General features: G+C 38.2%; 1 protein-coding gene across 1 annotated transcript in view; it reads right to left on the reverse strand.

Moving 5' to 3' along the window:
• MEOX1 (mesenchyme homeobox 1) overlaps nucleotides 1-19,689 on the reverse strand; it is a 62,098-nt gene extending 42,409 nt beyond the window's left edge. The window contains exon 1 of the mRNA XM_073681145.1: nucleotides 18,963-19,689. Coding sequence (XP_073537246.1) covers nucleotides 18,963-19,410 — 448 coding nt within the window. The 5' untranslated portion in view covers nucleotides 19,411-19,689. The remainder of the gene's footprint in view (nucleotides 1-18,962) is intronic.
• Between the last annotated feature and the right edge of the window lie 1,250 nt (nucleotides 19,690-20,939).

Below are 20,939 nucleotides of genomic sequence, written 5' to 3' on the forward strand. Positions count from 1 at the left end.
TTCCGCCTCCACAAGCCTAAAGGGCTACATTTCAAGTGCAAGCAGCTGTCAAAAATTTGGCAGTATAGTAATGCAGCCTGTGGGTGGGTGGGTAGCTGGCTGCCTGCATACTTGAGCTTGCATTCCAAGGAATGGGGTAAGGACAACTGAACGCTGCAGTGGGACAAGGGCGTGGACTGTGATTGTTGCAAGTCTGCAATGACAGGTTCATAGCGGGAGGCATCTTCGCATGCGCCAAGGATCACTTATGATGGGCACACTTTTAGGCATTGACCTGGGAGTCAGAGATGCTTCCAGAGGTCTTCCCCATCCTTTTCCCATGACTTTTCAGCACTGTTTGCATGTGTCTGATTATGTGTCACACACCACATGGCCAGATAAATTTGTAAAATGTTAAAATGAAATTTCCTGGTGAATGCATTTGTCTTGGTTGAAAGCAATGCAAAAGTGCAAAAACGCATCAAAAACGCTACGTGTTTACATAACCCAAGGTGTGGAGGAGTGTTTTTGTTTTTGGTTATTTATTTTGCTTTATATACATTGTACATGTCATGGAAAGGATGTTCCTTAGCATATTTCCCAGGAAAATCCATTTTGGTTTCGTTTTGGTATGTTTTATTGTGAGTCCGTAAAAGTGGCATAATACCTCTGACAACGTTGTTGACAGAATTGATCTGGGAGTCAGAAATGCTTCCAGGGGTCTTCCCCATGCTGTACCCATGTCATTTGAGCACTGTTCCCATCAATTTGGGCAATTTTTAGGCCCTCCGCAGACCGCCAGGGGAGCCGCCTGAAAAATGCTCGAATTTCCCATAGACATACATTGGGCTCGTTGCTCGGGTCGAGCACCCAAGTATTCCAATTTGCTCGACCCGAGCATTTTAGTGCTTGCTCATCACTAATTAACACCACTATTAAAATGATATATTCTTTACGAACTGTAAACATGTCAGAATTCACTCTTAAAGAGGTTATCAAACCATAATCTACTCTGATTATTGCTAATAAATATTGAATGGAATCCATTCCCCAACACTGCTGCCCCATGAGATGGCAGGAGGCTTTAAGTGCTCGACATTACTCCATAGTGAACCTTCATGCAGGCAGAAGCTTGGCGTCCTCCAGGTTACATTAAGCACCCCTCACCCATTTTCTCTAGACTTTTCGGTTGTTCTTAACAGCAGTGGCAGAAACTGCTTTAATAGGACTCTCCAGCTATTCAGTATTCTATGTTGACTATTCCATTATCTGTCAACTCATTTATGAACCTCTTGAAGAAACTTGGAGACCAAATATTCAGAGAAGGCACTCTCATGAATCTTTGAGATGTTTGCTTTGTTAATTCAATGAGGGCCTCATGCATAAAAAGTCAATGTGTCATAGAGACCATCATATCTCTACTTTATTTTTCAGAGCAGGTTTGCAGAGGAATTATGAATCACTCTCTGGACACATTTTGCATGAGGCCCGATATACTTTTGCAACGCTACCAAGGGATTTTAAAGGGAGCCTGTCATCAGATTCATGATGATAGATTCATGCTGCCTAAACTACAAGCACCGTGAATAAGAGCCAATTGCAATAGCAGACAGGTATGTTTTACTCTGAAATCCCGCGGCATTTTAGAAAAAACATACTTTGCAAAGCCGGCCTGACACTATGTGTTTCAGATAACTATGCCCCGGCAGATCCCCAGCTGCTTTTTCCCGCCTCAATCCCTTTGACCAACAGGTTTCTCCTTATACTCACAGAGAGGAAGAAACTTGCCAGTCAACTGGAGTCGAGTGAGGAGAAGCTGGGGACCGTATCTGGCTAGTCAGCTCGGACAAATAGTCCTTGGCTGGCTTCACACAATATGCAGCATTTCAGAGTAAAGTATATTGGCTCCATTTGCACAGCGAGTGTCTGAGTTAGGCCACGGCCCCACTATCAGTATTTGGTCAGTATTTTTTCTCAGGAGCGGGAGCCAAAACCAGGAGTGGGTGATAAATACAGAATTGGTGACTTGTCTCCATTATACCTTTTCTCTGATTGTTCCTCACCTGGTTTTGGATCCCACTCCTGAGAAAAAATACTGACCGAATACTGACCAAATACTGATAGTGGGGCCGTGGCCTTATGCTGCTCGTAATTCGGCAGCTTGAAACTAATAACATGTTCCCTTTAAGCACCACTTTAAATATGTTCTACACCAATTAGAGAATGAGAGCATGGGTGTAACTACCAAAATAGCACCTACTATTTGGCCCAACAAGTTAGGGAGGGGAGCCCATCTCGACTCATACATAAGGTGCAGTTAATAATCATTATGAACTTTGGAAAGGGGCATTAGAATATCATCCCTGTGCTGTAACTTTACTGTCTTTCACTCTTGGGATAACCCTGGGCAATATCCTATTGTTGTGGCATCACTGTGTGCATTATCCCAAGTGCATTATGGAAACCACAATAATCATAAGGTTTATATATCCATATTTTGCTGTTAAAGATGATCACGGTGGAGTGGGTCCCACTTTATGATTGCAATGGTTACATGTTAACCCCTTGGATGAAGTATAGTTTTACAAAAACACTGAGGCTTGAAGAATGCTGGTACCTCTTCTTGCAATTTACACTAATCCTTTTGATAATAATGGGACTGGTGAAGATCACACAAAACCTTTACTGATTACTCATTTAGAATGGACCACGAAATGAAGTCTGTTACCCCCAAAGTCAATATTAAAGATCTATACAGTGATATAGGGGACTTAGCTCCTAGCTTTGTATAATGCCATTATATAAAATATAAATATATAGTAGAATGATTAGAGAGACACATGGAATAAAAAAATAATAAGATAAATATATATACTGCTGAATATGTTAGCGCTATAAAAATAAAAAAATATTATTATTATTATTATATTATGTATATATGACACTTTTGTGCTTTCTGTGATATTTAAGTAATACTCCACAAAAGCCAACTGCTGAACTCAAGTCGTTCTCATGGTGCACAAGTAGTTAAATGACAAGTTCATCTCTGCTACATTTAAGACTATGACAAATATTTTTCCATATGTTGTATATGCAGATTTTACTGTATTTTTCACAATTATATTCACAAAGGCCCAAAGATAACACAACCATATGGCGTGAAATTAGTTGCAAATCATGTATCTCAGAAGTGGCAGCAAACACCTTTCCCTGAGCAGAGAATTCTGTCCCCCTCTTTTATCTAACCTCCTGTTTTTCCAGCACCTTGTAAGCTGTGAAAACAACAGTTTATCACCTCCTCCCATCTTGCCACCTATCAATTCTCAGTTCCCCTAGAGTTTTTCACTCACTATCCAAACAAGCACTCGCCCTTTTGGCTGTTTTGGAAAACAAGCTGTGATTCTACATCTTCTGTATTGCAAACTCTCATTGGGGTCCAGTCATAATGCTGTCTTTGCAACCCAAATGCAACCCAACCCAAGAACTTGCAGTCTAATTATGCAAAAACCTAACATCACATAGCTTCATGTATTGGTAGGAGGAATGTCATGAATCTTTCATTTATATTAGTGATTAAAGTGTTAAGCATATCAATTTAATGCAATAGTTAAAAAATATAAAACATAATCTAAAAAACAATTCACATTGTATAGTGCTTTAAACATGGGCGTATAGTAATGCAATAGTAATTAGAAATAAATAAAATAATAATCATTGTACATTATTTTATCCCATTTACAGTTTCATAGTTTTAAGCTTGAAAGAAAATAAAAGTCCATCGATTTCAACCTATAATCCTAACATGTGGATCTATAAAAAGCCGAAAACCCCATGTGGCAGATACTAATCGCCCCATACTACAGGAAAATTCCGTTACAACTCCAAATATGGCTGAACTAATACGCAAGTCTTATTATTTTAAAGATTTTCACTTCTTAAAAAACTTGTAACAAAGATAATAACATATAAAAAATAGAGGATGCAGTATATAGAATTAGTATTTTATATTTAAGCCAAGAATTTCATGTTTAGAGAGAGGCAACTTTATGTGCTGGGGTACCATGACTGCCAGGGGAAGAGGCTCATGTATTGCTGCCTTACGATGGTATGATTATGGTTAGGATGAGATGAAATCACATAATTATATCAATTTCTATATTCACTTAAGAAACTTTTTTTTTCTCCTATGAAACTGAAAGATTCAGTAAATGTTTAATATACTATATAAATCTAGAGTACGGCACCTGGAAAAGTGTATATTGTAATCCTCCTAAACATTTACGCTGCAAGCTGCATTTTAATGTGATGAACAATCACAAATACAATCATTATAATCATCATTAACATATTTTGCCATTACAATAATTTTAGAAGTACATATCTCTATTATTAATATTATTATTACATTTGCTTAATACAATAATCAGCTGTGCAAGGGTATATTCACATTTTGCGTTTTTGCCACATTTTTCCTGAATTTTTGGCATGAAAAACGCAGCATTCACTGTTCAAACAAAGTGATTTCTGACATCTCGTGCACATTTCGCTTACTTTTTCCTTGCAGGTTTGAAGCTGTTTCAGATCTACAGTAGGTCAATTCTTTCAGCCTTTTTCACTCTTTCTAATTAATGTGAAAAAAACACATTGAAAATGACTCAAAAACTAACATAAAAAGTGCGTCAAAAAATGCACATTTTTTATGCAGCGTTTTTCCTGCTAAAAGACACGTTTTTGATGCAGAAATGTCTGCAACAAATACTTAACGTGTGCACATACCTTAAGGCCTCATCCAGACATTTGTGACATTTTTCATACGTAAAAACTCGGACCATCGTTCATCAGTGTTTGGTTCGTGTGTCAATTTTTCCCATCAGTTTCATCAGCAATTTTTCATTGTTAAAATCAAACGAAAACAAAACTACAAAGCTACTCCTATCTGTTACAACCTTAATCTCAGACAGCACACTGACTGTAAACAGATGTCATTTGCGTGCTGTCTGTGATTTTCATGAATCCATAGACTTGAATTGGTAATTTTGATTTGTGACTTGGATCAAAACATGCAAATTGTCTCTTCAGAGAGGAACAGGACTGGAACTCTAGTGCCACCTATAGGTAGAAGCAATCCTAAAAGGCAATATCGACTCTCTAACGAGCCTTGTCATATGATTTAGGATTAAAGCCAAAACCAAAATCTCAATCTCTGAGCTTTTGATTTTGGCTTTAATCCTAAATCATGTGACAAGGCTCGTTAGAGAGTCAATATTGACTTTTAGTATTGCTACTTCCAATAGGTGGCACTAGAGTTCTAGTCCTCTTCCTCTATGAAGAGACAATTTTCATATTTCCCAGAGGAACATTGTAGCTTAAAATGGCAGAGTGCATTCCACTTATTAGGCATGCTACAATTTTTTCCCTTGGATAAACTCATTTTTAAGAAAAAAATCGGACACGTGCACAGTCCCATAGAATAACATGGGGACAACTGCTATCCGTCAAAACAACGGATAGCACTCGTCCGATTATTACAGTCGTGTGCACGAGCCCTTAGAATGTGTATGCGAAAAATAGACATCTCAGTAAGACCTAACTGTAGATAGATAATAGATAACTTATAGATGGTTGGCTAGATAGATATGGATAATGATAGATAGATAGATAGATAGATAATAGATAACTTATAGATGGATGGATATATATGGATAATGATACATAGATAGATAGATAGATAGATAGATAGATAATAGATAACTTATATATGGATGGATAGATATGGATAATGATAGATAGATAGATAGATAGATAGATAGATAGATGATTTATAGATGGATAATAGATAACTTATAGATGCATAGATAGATAGATAGACAGATAGATAGATAGATAGATAGATAGGGATAATGATAGAATAGATAAAATAGATAGCTTATAGATAGATAATACATACATAATAATAGATAGATAATAATAGATATATTATAGAAACCAGAAAACCAGAATATATTTTGTGCTCAATTCCATTATAATAAAAAAATGCATCCTAATGCTGAGATATTGGGAGGGGACGGGCATATTTTTCCTTTGTAGATAAGCTGTAAAGTTTCAAGCTTGAGAGCTCCACATACATTATATCTCCATGTCACATACTGTGCACTGACAGTGTCTGGGAAGTGGAAATACACGTTACCCCACTAATGGAGCTTTAGTCACTAAGTCCCATTAAGACACATATGTGACTCAAAGCTCCCACAGCCTGTTAATGGTAATCTGTGATTTACCAAGTGTAATAAAGCAAATCCAGAGAAAGTTATGTCTGTTCTCAGTTATACTAATGTCATGTCACTTTCTCTGCTGTGAGAAGTTTATTGGACCAAGTGCAGAGGGGGTTGGGAAGGGAGTATTGAAGTAATAGCTAGCCGATAATATGGGGACACGCACAAAATACAGGATATTGTAAACTTTATGGATTTTTGTACTTTTAAAATGGCAGAAAAAATATCAGTACAAATAATATCAGATATGTGGGTGGGTAGAGGCGGGCAATATTATACTGTGAAAAGATCATGAGTAGTAAATAGAAAAAAAATACCAAAAATGGACCATAATGGAGTGGTAGTAAAATAGTAAAATGGTGTAAGTTGGCTAGTTGTGTTGGAGAAAACCATATAAAAATATTATTATTGCTGTAGAATCTATTATACAAGTATTAACATTACTATTAATATTATTATGAATAATAATTATGTTATATCTGAATTAAGTACATTCTTTTTCAAGATAAATCCTTTTTTATAGTAGGTCATCAGTCTGTTCTTTTTAGGAAGTATAAATGGTTGCCATGAAGAAGATGATGCCCAGGATGTTCCTTTGCTGACTTGCTATTTATGTTTGTTTTTAGGTTCCATGGAAACTTTCAGTCACACATTGGTAGCCTAGCCTATCCAATTGTTTCTGATTATTCCCTGTTATCAGCCAGGTTATTGTTAGAACCTTGCTGTTAGGTTTTTTTTCCTTTGCTGGTCACATGACCTTGTTGGCCTATTTAATCCTGCTCCGCCCTTCTGGCTTTGCTGGACTTCATTGTATATCTACTTTCTAGCTAGCCTGTGCTCTGTATCTAACTCTGTTAGTTTGCTTGGTCTACGGACCTCTAGGTTCTATCTATTTTGTTTGCTCGTCTGTCTGCTACTATTTCTGTTAGGAGGTGTCCCATTTTCCTCCCAGTCCTTAGTACTTGTAGGGATTCCCTCCCCAAATCTATAGGTCTCCGTACAGACTAGATTAGGACTTTAGCAGGTCTGATCGCAGGATCAGGTTCCCTGTTACATCGTAGGGATTCAGCTGAGTCTTATAGTAGGGACAGATCTCCTCTCTTTCCTTAGCTTTGGTAGCAGAACATAACAGTAAGTCCAGCCTGTAAATTCTCTAAGGAAAGATTTTTTTTTGTTCCATCATGGTGTCGGTTCAGGATTTGGCTAAACACCTGCAGGGACTCTCTCTGGAAGTGGCCGAGCTCCGTCAGCACGTGAGTAACTGTCCTGGAGCATATTTCTTGGAGCCTAAGGTATGTTTGCCGGATTTATTTTTTGGTGAACATCGAGAATTTTTTTCATTTAAAAATGCTTGCTTATTGTATTTTCGTTTGAGACCCAAGTCCTCTGGGGATGAATCCCAGCGCGTAGGGTTCATAATGTCACTTTTGCGCAAAGAGCCTCAGGAGTGGGCCTTTTCTTTGCAACCTAGTGATACATGCTTCAGATCAGTGGATAGTTTTTTTTCTGCTTTAGGACTATTATATGATGATCCTGACCGTGTGGCATCAGCTGAGACTGAGTTGAGACGTTTAAAACAAGGATCAGGTAATATGGAAAAATATTGTACACATTTTCGTCGTTGGTCCACTCAAACAGGGTGGAACGATTCTGCTCTGAAAAGTCTATTTCTTGCTGGGCTCAGTGAAAAGGTTAAAGACCTGCTAATTGCTTATCCTACACCTGAGGATTTGCAACAGGCTATGCAATTAGCTATACGGGTGGACAGAAGACTGCGTGCTAGGGTTAATGAGAGCAAATCCTCTGCTATGTCAGTTTCTGGTTATGATAATGTGTGTACTAACAGTGGTGAACCGATGGAGATTGGATCGGTGGCACCTCGCTCTCAAGAAAAACACCGTCGTTTTTCAGAAGGCTTGTGTTTCTATTGCGGGAAATCTGGTCATTTGATTAAAAGCTGTGAGCTTCGTATGAAGAAAGAAAAAAAAATGGTCAGTCACGCCCGTATTGCCTGTTTAAATTCCAAGGGTATATTTTTAGCTGCTTCCACGATTGCTCAGGAAAAATTAATGGAATTTCGGGTGTTTGTTGATTGCGGGTCTACACTGAATGTTATTGATGGGGGATTCGTGGAAAAACTCAATTTAAAACCTGAACCTTTATCATCCCCCATTGCTGTGGTTTCTGTGGATGGCTCCCCTTTGAAGAATATTACTCTCAAGGTCAGTGAATTTCCTCTCACTATTAATGGTGTTCACCATGAGAAATTGGATTTGGTAGTGTTGAATAACTTGCCTTCTCCAGTAATATTGGGTTTGCCCTGGTTAAAATTTCACAATCCTGTACTGGATTGGTCTACCAGTGAAATTAAATCCTGGAGCCATAAATGTTATGACAAGTGTTGTAACGGGCGTATTGCAGCTTTGGATAGGGGAGAATTGCCTGTTCCTATTCAGGATTTTTGGAGAGTTTTTTCTGAGAAAGAATCGCAGGTTTTGCCTCCCCATAGAGACTATGATTGTTCTATTGAATTTGTCCCTGGAGCGACTCTTCCTAAAAGTCGTTTATTTAACCTTACTATTCCTGAGAGGAAGGCTTTGGAGGAATACATACAGACAAGTTTGGCTGCCGGTCACATTAGGCCCTCTAAGTCTCCTGTGGCGGTTGGATTTTTTTTTGTAAAAAAAAAGGACGGCGGTTTACGTCCTTGTCTGGATTTTCGTGAGATTAACAAAATTACGGTACGCAATCCTTACCCACTGCCATTGATTCCTGATCTGTTTAACCAGTTATTGGGGGCCAAGTGGTTCTCTAAAATTGACCTTAAGGGGGCATACAATCTGTTGCGCATGAAGGAGGGTGATGAATGGAAGACTGCTTTTAACACTCCTGTGGGTCATTTTGAGAATCTGGTTATGCCTTTTGGTCTTACTAATGCTCCTGCATTTTTTCAGAATCTGATTAATGACATCCTTAGACCTTTGATCGGTAAAAATGTGGTTGTGTATTTGGATGACATTTTGATTTATTCGCCAGATCTGGAGTCTCATTGGCGGAGCGTGCGTGAGGTATTACAGTTATTAATGGACAATTCGCTTTTTGCTAAGCTGGAGAAATGTGAGTTCGCTGTACAGAGAATTAGTTTTTTGGGCTACATTATCTCCAGCAAAGGTTTTGAGATGGATCCGGTTAAGGTTCAGGCTGTGCAGGAATGGCCTAGGCCTATTGGTTTGAAATCAATACAGAGGTTTTTGGGTTTCGCCAATTACTATAGAAAATTCATAAAAAATTTTTCTAGTATTGTCAAACCTCTGACTGATCTCACCAGGAAAGGTGCTGATGCGGTTCAGTGGTCTTCTGAGGCCATTGAAGCTTTTGTGTATCTCAAGGAGAGGTTCACCTCTGCTCCCATCCTTATGCAGCCTGATGTTACTAGGCCGTTTTTGGTTGAGGTTGATGCTTCCTCTGTGGGGGTTGGCGCAGTATTGTCTCAGGATAACGGGGATGGATTACATCCCTGTGCATTTTTTTCAAAAAAATTTTCGGAGACTGAATTGAATTACGATATTGGTAATCGGGAATTATTGGCTATTAAACTCGCATTTGAACACTGGCGCCACTTCTTGGAAGGTGCGGAATTTCCCGTTCAGGTTCTTACGGATCATAAAAATCTGATATATCTTGACGCTGCCAAGCGCCTGAATGCCCGTCAGGCTAGGTGGGCACTGTTTTTCTCGCGGTTTAATTTCTCCGTTACTTACATCCCTGGTACTAAGAATGTTAAGGCGGATGCCTTGTCTCGCAGTTTTTCTCCCATAGTCGGTGCTGAGAAAGAGGAAAACATTTTACAAGAAGGTGTTGTGATAGCTGCTTTAGACTCCGTTTTGGAAGATGAGATTCTTAAAGCTCAGGAGAATGCCCCATCTAACACTCCTCATGGGAGGTTGTTTGTGCCTGGGACCTTTAGGAGAGATTTGTTTGTTGAGTGTCACGAATCTCGGTTGGCAGGTCATCCCGGAATCTCTGAGACCAAGAGACTGGTGGGTCGCAGTTTTTGGTGGCCTGGATGGCAGAAGGAAGTCATTAAGTGGGTGCGCCAATGTACTATATGTGCTAGATCTAAGTCCTCACATACTCCTGCTGCGGGGTTGCTTTGTCCTTTGGAGGTCCCCAGTGCTCCTTGGACACATTTGGCTATGGACTTTATAACTGACCTTCCCCCCTCTGAGGGTTTTACTGTCATCTGGGTGGTCGTGGACCGTTTTAGCAAGATGTGTCACTTGGTTCCCTTCGTCAAACTGCCCTGCGCTAAAACTCTCGCTAAGGCCTTTGTCAAGGAAATTGTCAGACTTCATGGCGTTCCTACTGACATTGTTTCTGATAGGGGTCCTCAGTTCGTGGCTCGTTTTTGGCGTGCCTTTTGTGACAGGTTGGGAATTCATTTGTCGTTTTCGTCCGGATATCATCCTGAATCTAATGGCCAGACAGAAAGGAAAAACCAGGATGTTGAGCAGTTCTTGCGTTGTTTTGTGGCAGACAATCAAGAGGGGTGGTCTGAGTTTCTGCCACTTGCCGAATTTGCTCTGAACAATCATACATCTTCTTCTGCTGGTTGTTCGCCTTTTTTTTGTTGTTCTGGGAGACATCCGTCGTTTGGGTCGTTCTCCAAGTTGGGATCTGCCGTGCCTGAGGAGGAGAATTTTTCCGGTGATTTGGAAAGAGTTTGGACGGATGTGCGTGGTAATCTTCAGGAGGCCAACAGAAAATCTAAAGACTACTTTGATAGGAAACGACAGGAGGTTTTGTTCGCTGTTGGTGACATGGTTTGGTTGTCCTCTAGGAATCTGCGGTTGAGGATTCCTTCTAAGAAATTGGGTCCCAAGTTTGTAGGGCCCTTTAAGGTGCTTCAGGTTGTCAACCAATCTGCTGTTAGGTTGGAGGTTCCTACCTCCTGGAGAATTAATCCGGTCTTTCATGTCTCTCTGTTAAAAAAAGCTGTTGTGTCAGATGGTGACGCCTCTGCCTCTGTTCCTCCGGTGGTGGAGGACGGGGAATATGAAATTTCTCGCATCCTTGACTCTAGACGGTATAGAGGTATTTTGCAGTATCTTGTGGCCTGGAAAGGTTTCGGACCCGAGGATAACTCTTGGGTGAGGTCAGATGATGTTTCCGCGTCCAGACTTATCAGAGCGTTTCACAGGAGATTTCCTGATAAGCCTGGTCCTAGGGGATCCGGAGGATCCTCTTAGAAGGGGGGGTACTGTTAGAACCTTGCTGTTAGGTTTTTTTTCCTTTGCTGGTCACATGACCTTGTTGGCCTATTTAATCCTGCTCCGCCCTTCTGGCTTTGCTGGACTTCATTGTATATCTACTTTCTAGCTAGCCTGTGGTCTGTATCTAACTCTGTTAGTTTGCTTGGTCTACGGACCTCTAGGTTCTATCTATTTTGTTTGTTCGTCTGTCTGCTACTATTTCTGTTAGGAGGTGTCCCATTTTCCTCCCAGTCCTTAGTACTTGTAGGGATTCCCTCCCCAAATCTATAGGTCTCCGTACAGACTAGATTAGGACTTTAGCAGGTCTGATCGCAGGATCAGGTTCCCTGTTACATCGTAGGGATTCAGCTGAGTCTTATAGTAGGGACAGATCTCCTCTCTTTCCTTAGCTTTGGTAGCAGAACATAACAGTTATTCTTTGACAAAGCTGACTGTAGGGTTGTATTATAGAATTATGATTAAAAAAGTGTTGAGAGATATCTGCCTCTATTATCACGTCTTACTCTTTATATCACATATCTCCATTTGTGAGAAACTACAGAAATAATTTTAGACATTTGTTATCAACATACTGTATACAGTCATGGCCGAAAGTTTCTCCCAGAAAATTATTGCAATTCCACATGTTCTGTTATACACCTGTTTATTTCCTTTGCGTGTATTGGAACAACACAAAAAAAACAGAGAAAGGCAAATTGGACATAATTTCACAAAAACAACAAAAATGTGCTGGTCAAAATTGTTGCCACCCTCAACTTAATATTTGGTTGCACACGCTTTGGAAAAAATAACTGCAATCAATCGCTTCCTATAACCATCAACAAGCTTCTTACACCTCTCGACTGGAATTTTGGACCACTCCTCTTTTGTAAACTGCTCCAGGTCTCTCATATTTGAAGCATGCCTTTTCCCAACAGCAATTTTAAGATCTCTCCACAGGTATTCAATGGTATTTAGATCCAGACTCATTGCTGGCTACTTCACAACTTTCTAGCACTTTGTTTTTATCCATTTCTGAGTGCTTCTTGAAGTATGTTTGGGGTCATTGTCCTACTGGAAGATCCATGACCTAGGACGCAAACCCAGCTTTCTGACACTGGGCATAACATTGTGACCCAAAGTCCTTCGGTAATCTTCAGATTTCATGATGCCTTGCACACAGTCAAGGCACCCAGTGCCAAAGGCAGCTGAACAGCCCCAAAACATCTTTGAACCTCCATCATATTTGACTGTAGGTACTGTGTTCTTTTCTCTGTAGGCCTCATTTCAATTTTGATAAACAGTAGAATGATATGCTTTACCAAAAAGCTCTATCTTGGTCTCATCTATCCACAAGACACTTTCCCAGAAGGATTTTAGCTTACTCATGTACATTTTTGCAAATTACAATCTAGCTTTTTTATGTCTCTGTGTCAGCAGTGGGGTCCTCCTGTGTCTCCTGCTATAGCATTTCATTTTATTAAAATGTCAACGGATAGTTTGCGCTGACACTAATGCACCCTGAGCCTGCAGGACACCTTGAATTTCTTTGAAACTTGATTGGGGCTGCTTATCCACCATCCGGGCTATCCTGCGTTGCAACTTTTCATCAATTTTTTTCTGCCATCCACATCCAGACAGATTAGATACAGTGCCATGGGTTGTAAATTCTTTATTATGTTGCACACCATGGACAAAGGAACATCAAAATCTTTGGAGATGGATTTGTTACCTTGAGATTGCTGATGTTTTTAAACAATTCTTTCTGTTCTCCATGTTTAGTGTGGCACACACAGACACACAATGCAAAGATTGAATCAACTTCTCCCCTTTTTACTTGGTTTCAGGTATGATTGCAATACTTCCCACAACTGTTACTTGCATTTGAATGAGCATCACATGCTTGAAACAAAGTTGTTTAGCCACAATTTTGGAAAGGTGCCAACAGTTTTGAATGGCCCATTTTGGGGGCTATGTCCAATTTGCCTTTTGCTCTCTGTTTTTTGTATTGTTCCAAAACACACAGAGGAAATAAACACATGTATAACAAAACATGTGTAATTGCAATAATTTTCTAGACAAAATACTTCCTGTAAAAATATTAAGGGTGTCAACACTTTCAGTCATGACTGTAATAGCAGTTCTTTTTATTAGCTTAGATCTTTTGTTCAATTTATAATCTACAGACTATAGTCTCTGACAAACAGCAATATGGAGTCTGCCACATAAATACAGACCGCTGTATCCTTAGTAGCTCATTAGATTAGTAGTTACCGGTCTCATGTGGTGTATATGATAATGTTTTAGCAAATTGCTAACTTGCTATTGTATCTTATTCCTTCTTGCATTTCCAAAGATAGAGTATGGTAAAAAGTTGTTTCATGTAAACCCCCCCTCAAAAGACAAGGGGCATTCCCTCTGTTTGGTGAAAGTCAGGTTCAATCTCCAGAGGAGACAAGTTTTCTTTACCATAAGAACTATTCATCTGTGGAATAGTTTACCTCAGGAAATGGTCATAATGGGAACCATTGATGGTTTCAAAAAAGGTTTAGATGCTTTTATAGAGAAAAATAGCATAAAAGCATATGTAAATGTGTCAATTTTTTTTCTTAATGTTTAGTATAGTGGATCGACAATTGGGATCAGTGGGGAAGATTAGTTCTTCTGGGGCGGAACAGACCATCCATTGTGGTTGTACATATAACCCTTCCTTTTATCCTTACCATCCCCAAGTTGAATTTTTTGGACATGTCTTTTTTCAATCTCATAAACTATGTAGCTATGTAAATATGTTAGAGCAGGAGCAAGTAAAATATTTTGCAGCATTGCAGTAAATAGAGGAACAATAGTAGTTATACTAGGTGTCAAAGAAGATTGAAATCCACATTCTAATCTTCAGATGATCCAATGCCCATAATGGAGTGAGATATGAATATGATACATGATTTTGATGTTACTATAGATTAGATACATTTATAGCAATCTACATTTGTATCTGCTCTATATGGAGGGGGTGGCTGCTAAACTACGTCTATTTCTCTTGTAACTTGTAAAATTAAATCTTCAGACAAAATTATATTAGGGACTAGAGGTACCTCATGATTAAATACAACCCTTTATAGTAGTGGTCTCCAGCCATCTTCAGAGCTGCAACTCCAGCATTTTGGTAGTTGTAGCTCTGTAACAGATGGAGATCGCCAATTTAAGGTATTTTTCAATTTCAGTTCCCAAAATTAAAGGACTCTTGAGTCATTCTTGGACAGGATATTGTAATTTTTCCCCAGAGGTGACCACATAGTATGTCTTACCAGTAGACATCTCATACAATGGAAGTAAGACATTTCCTAGAATGCACCAGTTTGGAAACAGTTGCCTTCCTGAAGCATCTGTATCAGTAGATATAGGGTCAGCTTTGATGTGTCCAGACTAGTGATTTAATGGCTTCACAGATTTGCCTAACAGCTTTTGCCAACTTGAGTGTAATTGACTGTGAAGAGAAAATGTTTTTTTAAGGGCCGGCTTATTTCCTATTAACCTCTGCACAGATGACACCATTTACACTAATGTATACAATGGTACATACATTATAATTCCCGGGATGTAGAATTCAGATTAATTCATGGATTTTATGTCCACATACATTGATGTTGGAGACAACAGCTGCTAGCACATGGACATGAGGGCCTTGCTACCCAATATGTGCCATGTCCATGTACACTGAGGTCTACACGACATATCATATATGAGATTACTAATTTATAGTATCACACGCGCTTCCATAGATTTTTTCCGAAGTATTTAACACTTTAGAGTCCTTTTAAGAAGAAGTAATTGTAGATGTGACATTGGTGTAATACTTAATCAGGAAAAATATTAACCAATATGGAATATAGATGTCGACAGACATAGATTTGTATGTACTGCAACAATAGGCAAAAGGTAACTTCAAGTAGATAGGGATAATTTTACCATTTTTTGTAGTTTTGAAATAGAAAGCTTTTGAATAGGTCTTCTTGTTATTGTAAAGCAAGGGGTTCAATTATTGGGGTGTAGAATGGATCCAAGAGGCTGTAGGTCCCAAAGTGCCCCTCTGCCCCCATTTAATGAGACCAGTATTAACAATGATGTGTCGTATATGGGGGGGTGGTGTCAACAGCTTTTGCATTGGGGCCCAAGAGATTGAAGTGACACCTGCAAGATATCCTATGGTTGATGCTACAAGATTTGCTGTGGAGGTTATCACAGACACATCATATGTACAGTGAATACAGTATATTATCAATAATATATCTATGTTCAGAATACGATTATACGTTTTTATTATACGGATACTTGGACTACATACATCCAAAGATGTGTAATACAATTCCTATATTTTCACTGGTATCTCAATAGTTTGATGTCTTTCACAATTGATTGTACTGAATCCTGATACATAAGTGATGCATACTTATTTAATAGTATTATATATTGATGCACTTAAATAATAATGCAGCAGTAATAAATTATGATTCAGGGCGATATGTACCCGTGAAATAATATTATATACCGCTACAGATTTGTTATATAATACTGCAGTAGTAACATATACTCAAAACAGAAGTATTATATGTTCATATAGTAATGATATACACTTATACAGAAGCATTACACTCCCATATAATAGTGATATATACTCATGCAATAGTGTCTCTTTTAGTAGTCATGTATACGCAAATAGCATTTTATACTCAGAGTAGTGATATATACTCAGGGTAGTGTCATATGGTAGTGACATATAGTAATACAGTAGTATTATACATTATCATAATAGTAGTGATATATACTGCACTCATACAGTACCATATATTAATACAGTAGTAATATATGCTTATACAGAAGTCTTATATACTCACATAGAAGTGACATATACTAATGCTGTAGTATTATTTTATCATATATTAGTGATATATACAGTATCATTATATGCTAATACAGTAGTAATATATACTTATACAGTAGTATATATTCATCTAGAAGTGGTATATACTTATATAGAAGTCTTATATACTCATACAGTAGCAGTATATACTCGTACAGTACAATTATATACTAAAACAATAGTAATATATACTTATACAGTCATATATAATAATATAGAAGGGATACATACTTTTATAGAAGTCTTATATACTCATATAGTAGTGATATATACTCGTACAGAAATCTCATATACTCATAATATTTATATTTCATGTTTTGTAAACTTGTTCTATAAATCCCAATATCATTTCTCCATTATTCCACATAATTGATGATTGTTAAACCTCATATGCGCCAATAACAGCTAATTATGATAACTGTATCACAATCTAAGTTCTCGTGGGAAAAAACTGTAGTGTTATCAAGGCCACTAAATGTAGAGTGAGATTCAAAAAATTAAGGCCACAATAATGTGATCTATTCTCGATCATATAAGAATTGTATTAATTACTCATTGTATGGGAAGTCAGCATTTTATGATGTGATGCCTTATGTATGACACCATAATACCACATGATATTGCCACAAAACTATATCCAACTGTATGAGTGTATACTCTATCGCATCATTATATAACTAGTCCGTATAACTGAATAATACTATTATATGAATATATATCACTACTAAATGGGTATATAATATTACCGTACTACTATATATTGCTACTATATGAGTATATATCGCTACTAAATGGGTATATAATATTACTGTACTACTATATATTGCTACTATATGAGTATATATCGCCACTAAATGGGTATATAATATTACTGTACTAGTATATATCACTACGATATGAATGCATATCACTACTAAATGGGTATAATATTAATGTACTAGTATATATCACTACTATATGAGCGTATATCACTACTAAATGGGTATAATATTACTGTACTAGTATATATCACTACATTAGTATACAATACTACTGTACAAGTATATATATCACTACTATGAGCATATACTACTACTGTACAAGTATATAATACTACTATATTAGTATATTTCACTACTATGAGTATATATATAACTATTATAAAAGTATTTATCACCTCTATATAGGTATATAATACTATTGTACTAGTATTAACTTGTATGGTGTATGTAGGCAAATTATTGCATTATGGGGGAGTTATATACCATTTAGAGTAAAACATTATATATAATAGATCCATAAAATCTGATTAGAATATTTCCATAGGGTTCCTAAGACATAAAAATTAAAGGAAAATACCAATATTGACATAAGTTATTAGATCAGCTGCAAGAAGATAATGCCTCCACAGGTATGGACTCTGCTGTTCCTCTTGGCGTTGAGACTACAGGTACTTGGATAATGCTGCCTGGATATTCAGTATGATGAAGCCTCTATATTATTCTGTGAATTTGTATATTTTACTAGTGTAATCTACCCACTACAAGCAGGTTACCTTTGGTGACCCTACACTTAGAAGATTTGTACAGAAAAGCACCAGCTTGTCCATCTTTTCTGCACTTTTACGTTTGTCTTAGGGTAGATAGATATTTATTATCACAGGCAGAGTAACATTCACTTATTATTGATCTATCAACTATATTTGCGGGAAATTTGTTCCAAGCATCTACGTCTTTTTCAGTAAAATAATATTTCCTGAAAATTCTTCCAACTGCTTTCAGATTGTGTCTTCGTTTCTCTGCTGAGACTTTTTAAAACTTTTGACATATTTTAATCCTGTTCCATCTTTCACTTGTTCCTCCAGACTCTACAACCTAAGTTTTCAGCTTGAGTCCTGTCACCATTTATCCAGCTCAGCATCTCTTAACCCATTCTATTATATAATTGTACTTTTGTAGGTGAGATCTCCAGAACTGAGGGAATTGCACTACGAACAGTTTTCTGAAATACATCTATTATTAGCTGAAATGACTGAATTGCTCAAAATGCAGTTCCCTAAAGTTGAGTTGTCTCACGAGAGGAAATGTCACTTTCTATCTGCAGCCGTATAACCCAGACTTATGGTAAAGTATATCAGTAATGCTGTCACTTATGTCACTAGAACATGGACTTTAGTTGTCGGAATATGATATTTTCAAATTATTTAAAAAACGAGAGTATAAAGGTCCAAAATGCATAAAATAATATACAAGATAAAGTCTGATATCCAAGTAGGAACCAGATATATGTAAATTATGTCATCAGGAATATGAGTATCTACTTTTTGGGCCTTCTCTCCCCAAATTATGTGGCACTTGACCCCAGGAGCTGACATAGACAGAAGAGGCCCCTTGTACAAGAACAATGTATGGGCCCTTTGCAGTCCAATAACTCATCATAATGCACAATTCCACCTGCTTTGGAGGTGATAAGAGGACAGCTTACTTCTTGGGCCACCAGGTTGCACCAATGGTATGTCCGCCCCAGCTTGACCCCCTTAGTATAAGTCTGTGCTCTTACCTGCAATGTCTTTTTTCCTCTTTTGAGTCTTTTTCTCTGCCTCTTGAGACTCTCCACCTGACACCCCATAATCTTCATTGATGCATCCCGAGCCATCGACCAGATTCGGACTGCTGCTTTCTATTTCTCCAGAGCTTAAGCCCAGTTCAGGGTTCAGTCGCCTCCGGGCTTCTGTAGCTGGAAAGTGCCAATCTGAGTGATGAAATGTGTGGTGCTGTTCTGCATACAACCTCTCTTCTCGGGGAAAGCTGTGTGGTGCCGTCGCTAGGCATGACGCTGAGAAATCTGAGTATGCCGCATAGTCCGGCTTCTGATGAAAGAATGATACTTGTTGGTAGGGGTGCAAGGGAGATGCTGAATTTAGATCTCCCTGCGGATTTCGCATACAGCCCCAGAGGGGAGCGCCGGAGTGACTGCTTCTCATACAGCTACTTGCTGATGGATCCATTGGTAAAAGCGTTGGGTCGGTCACTTGCACAAGGCCACCAATAAATGTCCAGCTCCTCCGAGAAGTTTCTTTTTCAGGAACTTTAAATTTCTTGGCTTCCGAAGCTGAAATCTACAGAGAGCAGTCCTTCATTCACAAGACACAAGCATCTTCTCTGTACACGTGTGCTGGCCAGACTGACAGGCTGTATAGTATTGTGCCTAAAAACTGTGTTGTACTGTATATCCAAAGGGGGGCAGATCCACTGTTTAAATACTATGCAGGGAGAGAGAGTGACAAGTTTGTGAAGTGAAATATGAGAGAGGCGAGGGAGGGGTTAACGACACACATTGCATCCCTCCAACCAAAGCAAACCAGGGCTACTATTAATCATCAGTAACCTTATATCCGCATCTAATGGGATTTGCAGATGCAGACTTTTTTTTTTTTAAAGATACATTGTCTGTGCTATGAAATGGTCAAAACTGCACACACATAAAGGGGTCTCTTTTATCTCCCCCGTAATTCTGCATAGTAATGCTTATTGCACTGTTAGCAAAATTCTTTGAATTTAGGAGAAAAAAAAAAAAGTTGTGCAGTTTCATTCCCTAGATGGTAGGGATCAAATTCTGACAAATAGACACTTGGCAAATAGCCCCGATATATCCAGCAGTATGTTATTCACTGTATAGTAGCTGTATAGTAGCCAACAGGCTAGAAAAAATATATGGAGTTAGAGAGAGAGTGCATAGGTGTAGCAGAAGTGCTGACTATGACTGGTCAAGTGCCCTAGGTGGCATTTTATTTTGCCTGTGGTAATATGGTACTAACACAACATACTACTAACAAATATATACACACACACACACGTGCTTCTCACTAAATTAGAATCTCATCAAAAAGTTTATTTATTTCAGTTCTTCACTACAAAAAGTGAAACTCCTACATTATATAGAGTCATTACAAACAGAGTGATCTATTTCAAGTGTTTATTTCTGTTAATGTTGATGATTATGGCTTACAGCCAATGAAAACACAACAGTCATTATCTCAGTAAATTAGAATAATTAACAAAAAACACCTGCAAAGGCTTCCTATGTGTTTAAAAAGGTCCCTTAGTCTGTTTCAGTAGGCTCCACAATCATGGGGAAGACTGCTGACTTGACAGATGTCCAGAAGGCAGTCATTGAGATACTCCACAAGGAATAGACAAACTGAGTTTGTTTAAACCACAATTTTGGAAAGGTGCCAACAATTTTGTTTGGCCCATTCTGGAGGTTTTGTGTGAAATTATATAAAATTTGCAATTCTTGTTTTTTGCATTGTTCCAATACACACAAAGGAAATAAACATGTGTATAATAAAACATGTGTAATTGCAATAATTTTCTGGGAGAAATACTTCATTTTATGGAACAATTTCAAGGGTGCCAACACTTTTAGCCATGACTATAACTATATATATATATATACACACACAGTGGGGGTAATAGGTATTCGATACACTGCTGATTTTACAAGTGTTCCATATACCGTCTGACAGTCATTACA

The sequence above is a fragment of the Phyllobates terribilis genome, unplaced genomic scaffold (assembly GCF_046119375.1).
Source record: "Phyllobates terribilis strain yellow unplaced genomic scaffold, ASM4611937v1 Scaffold_5__5_contigs__length_657084704, whole genome shotgun sequence".
NCBI classification, from domain to species: Eukaryota; Metazoa; Chordata; class Amphibia; order Anura; family Dendrobatidae; genus Phyllobates; species Phyllobates terribilis.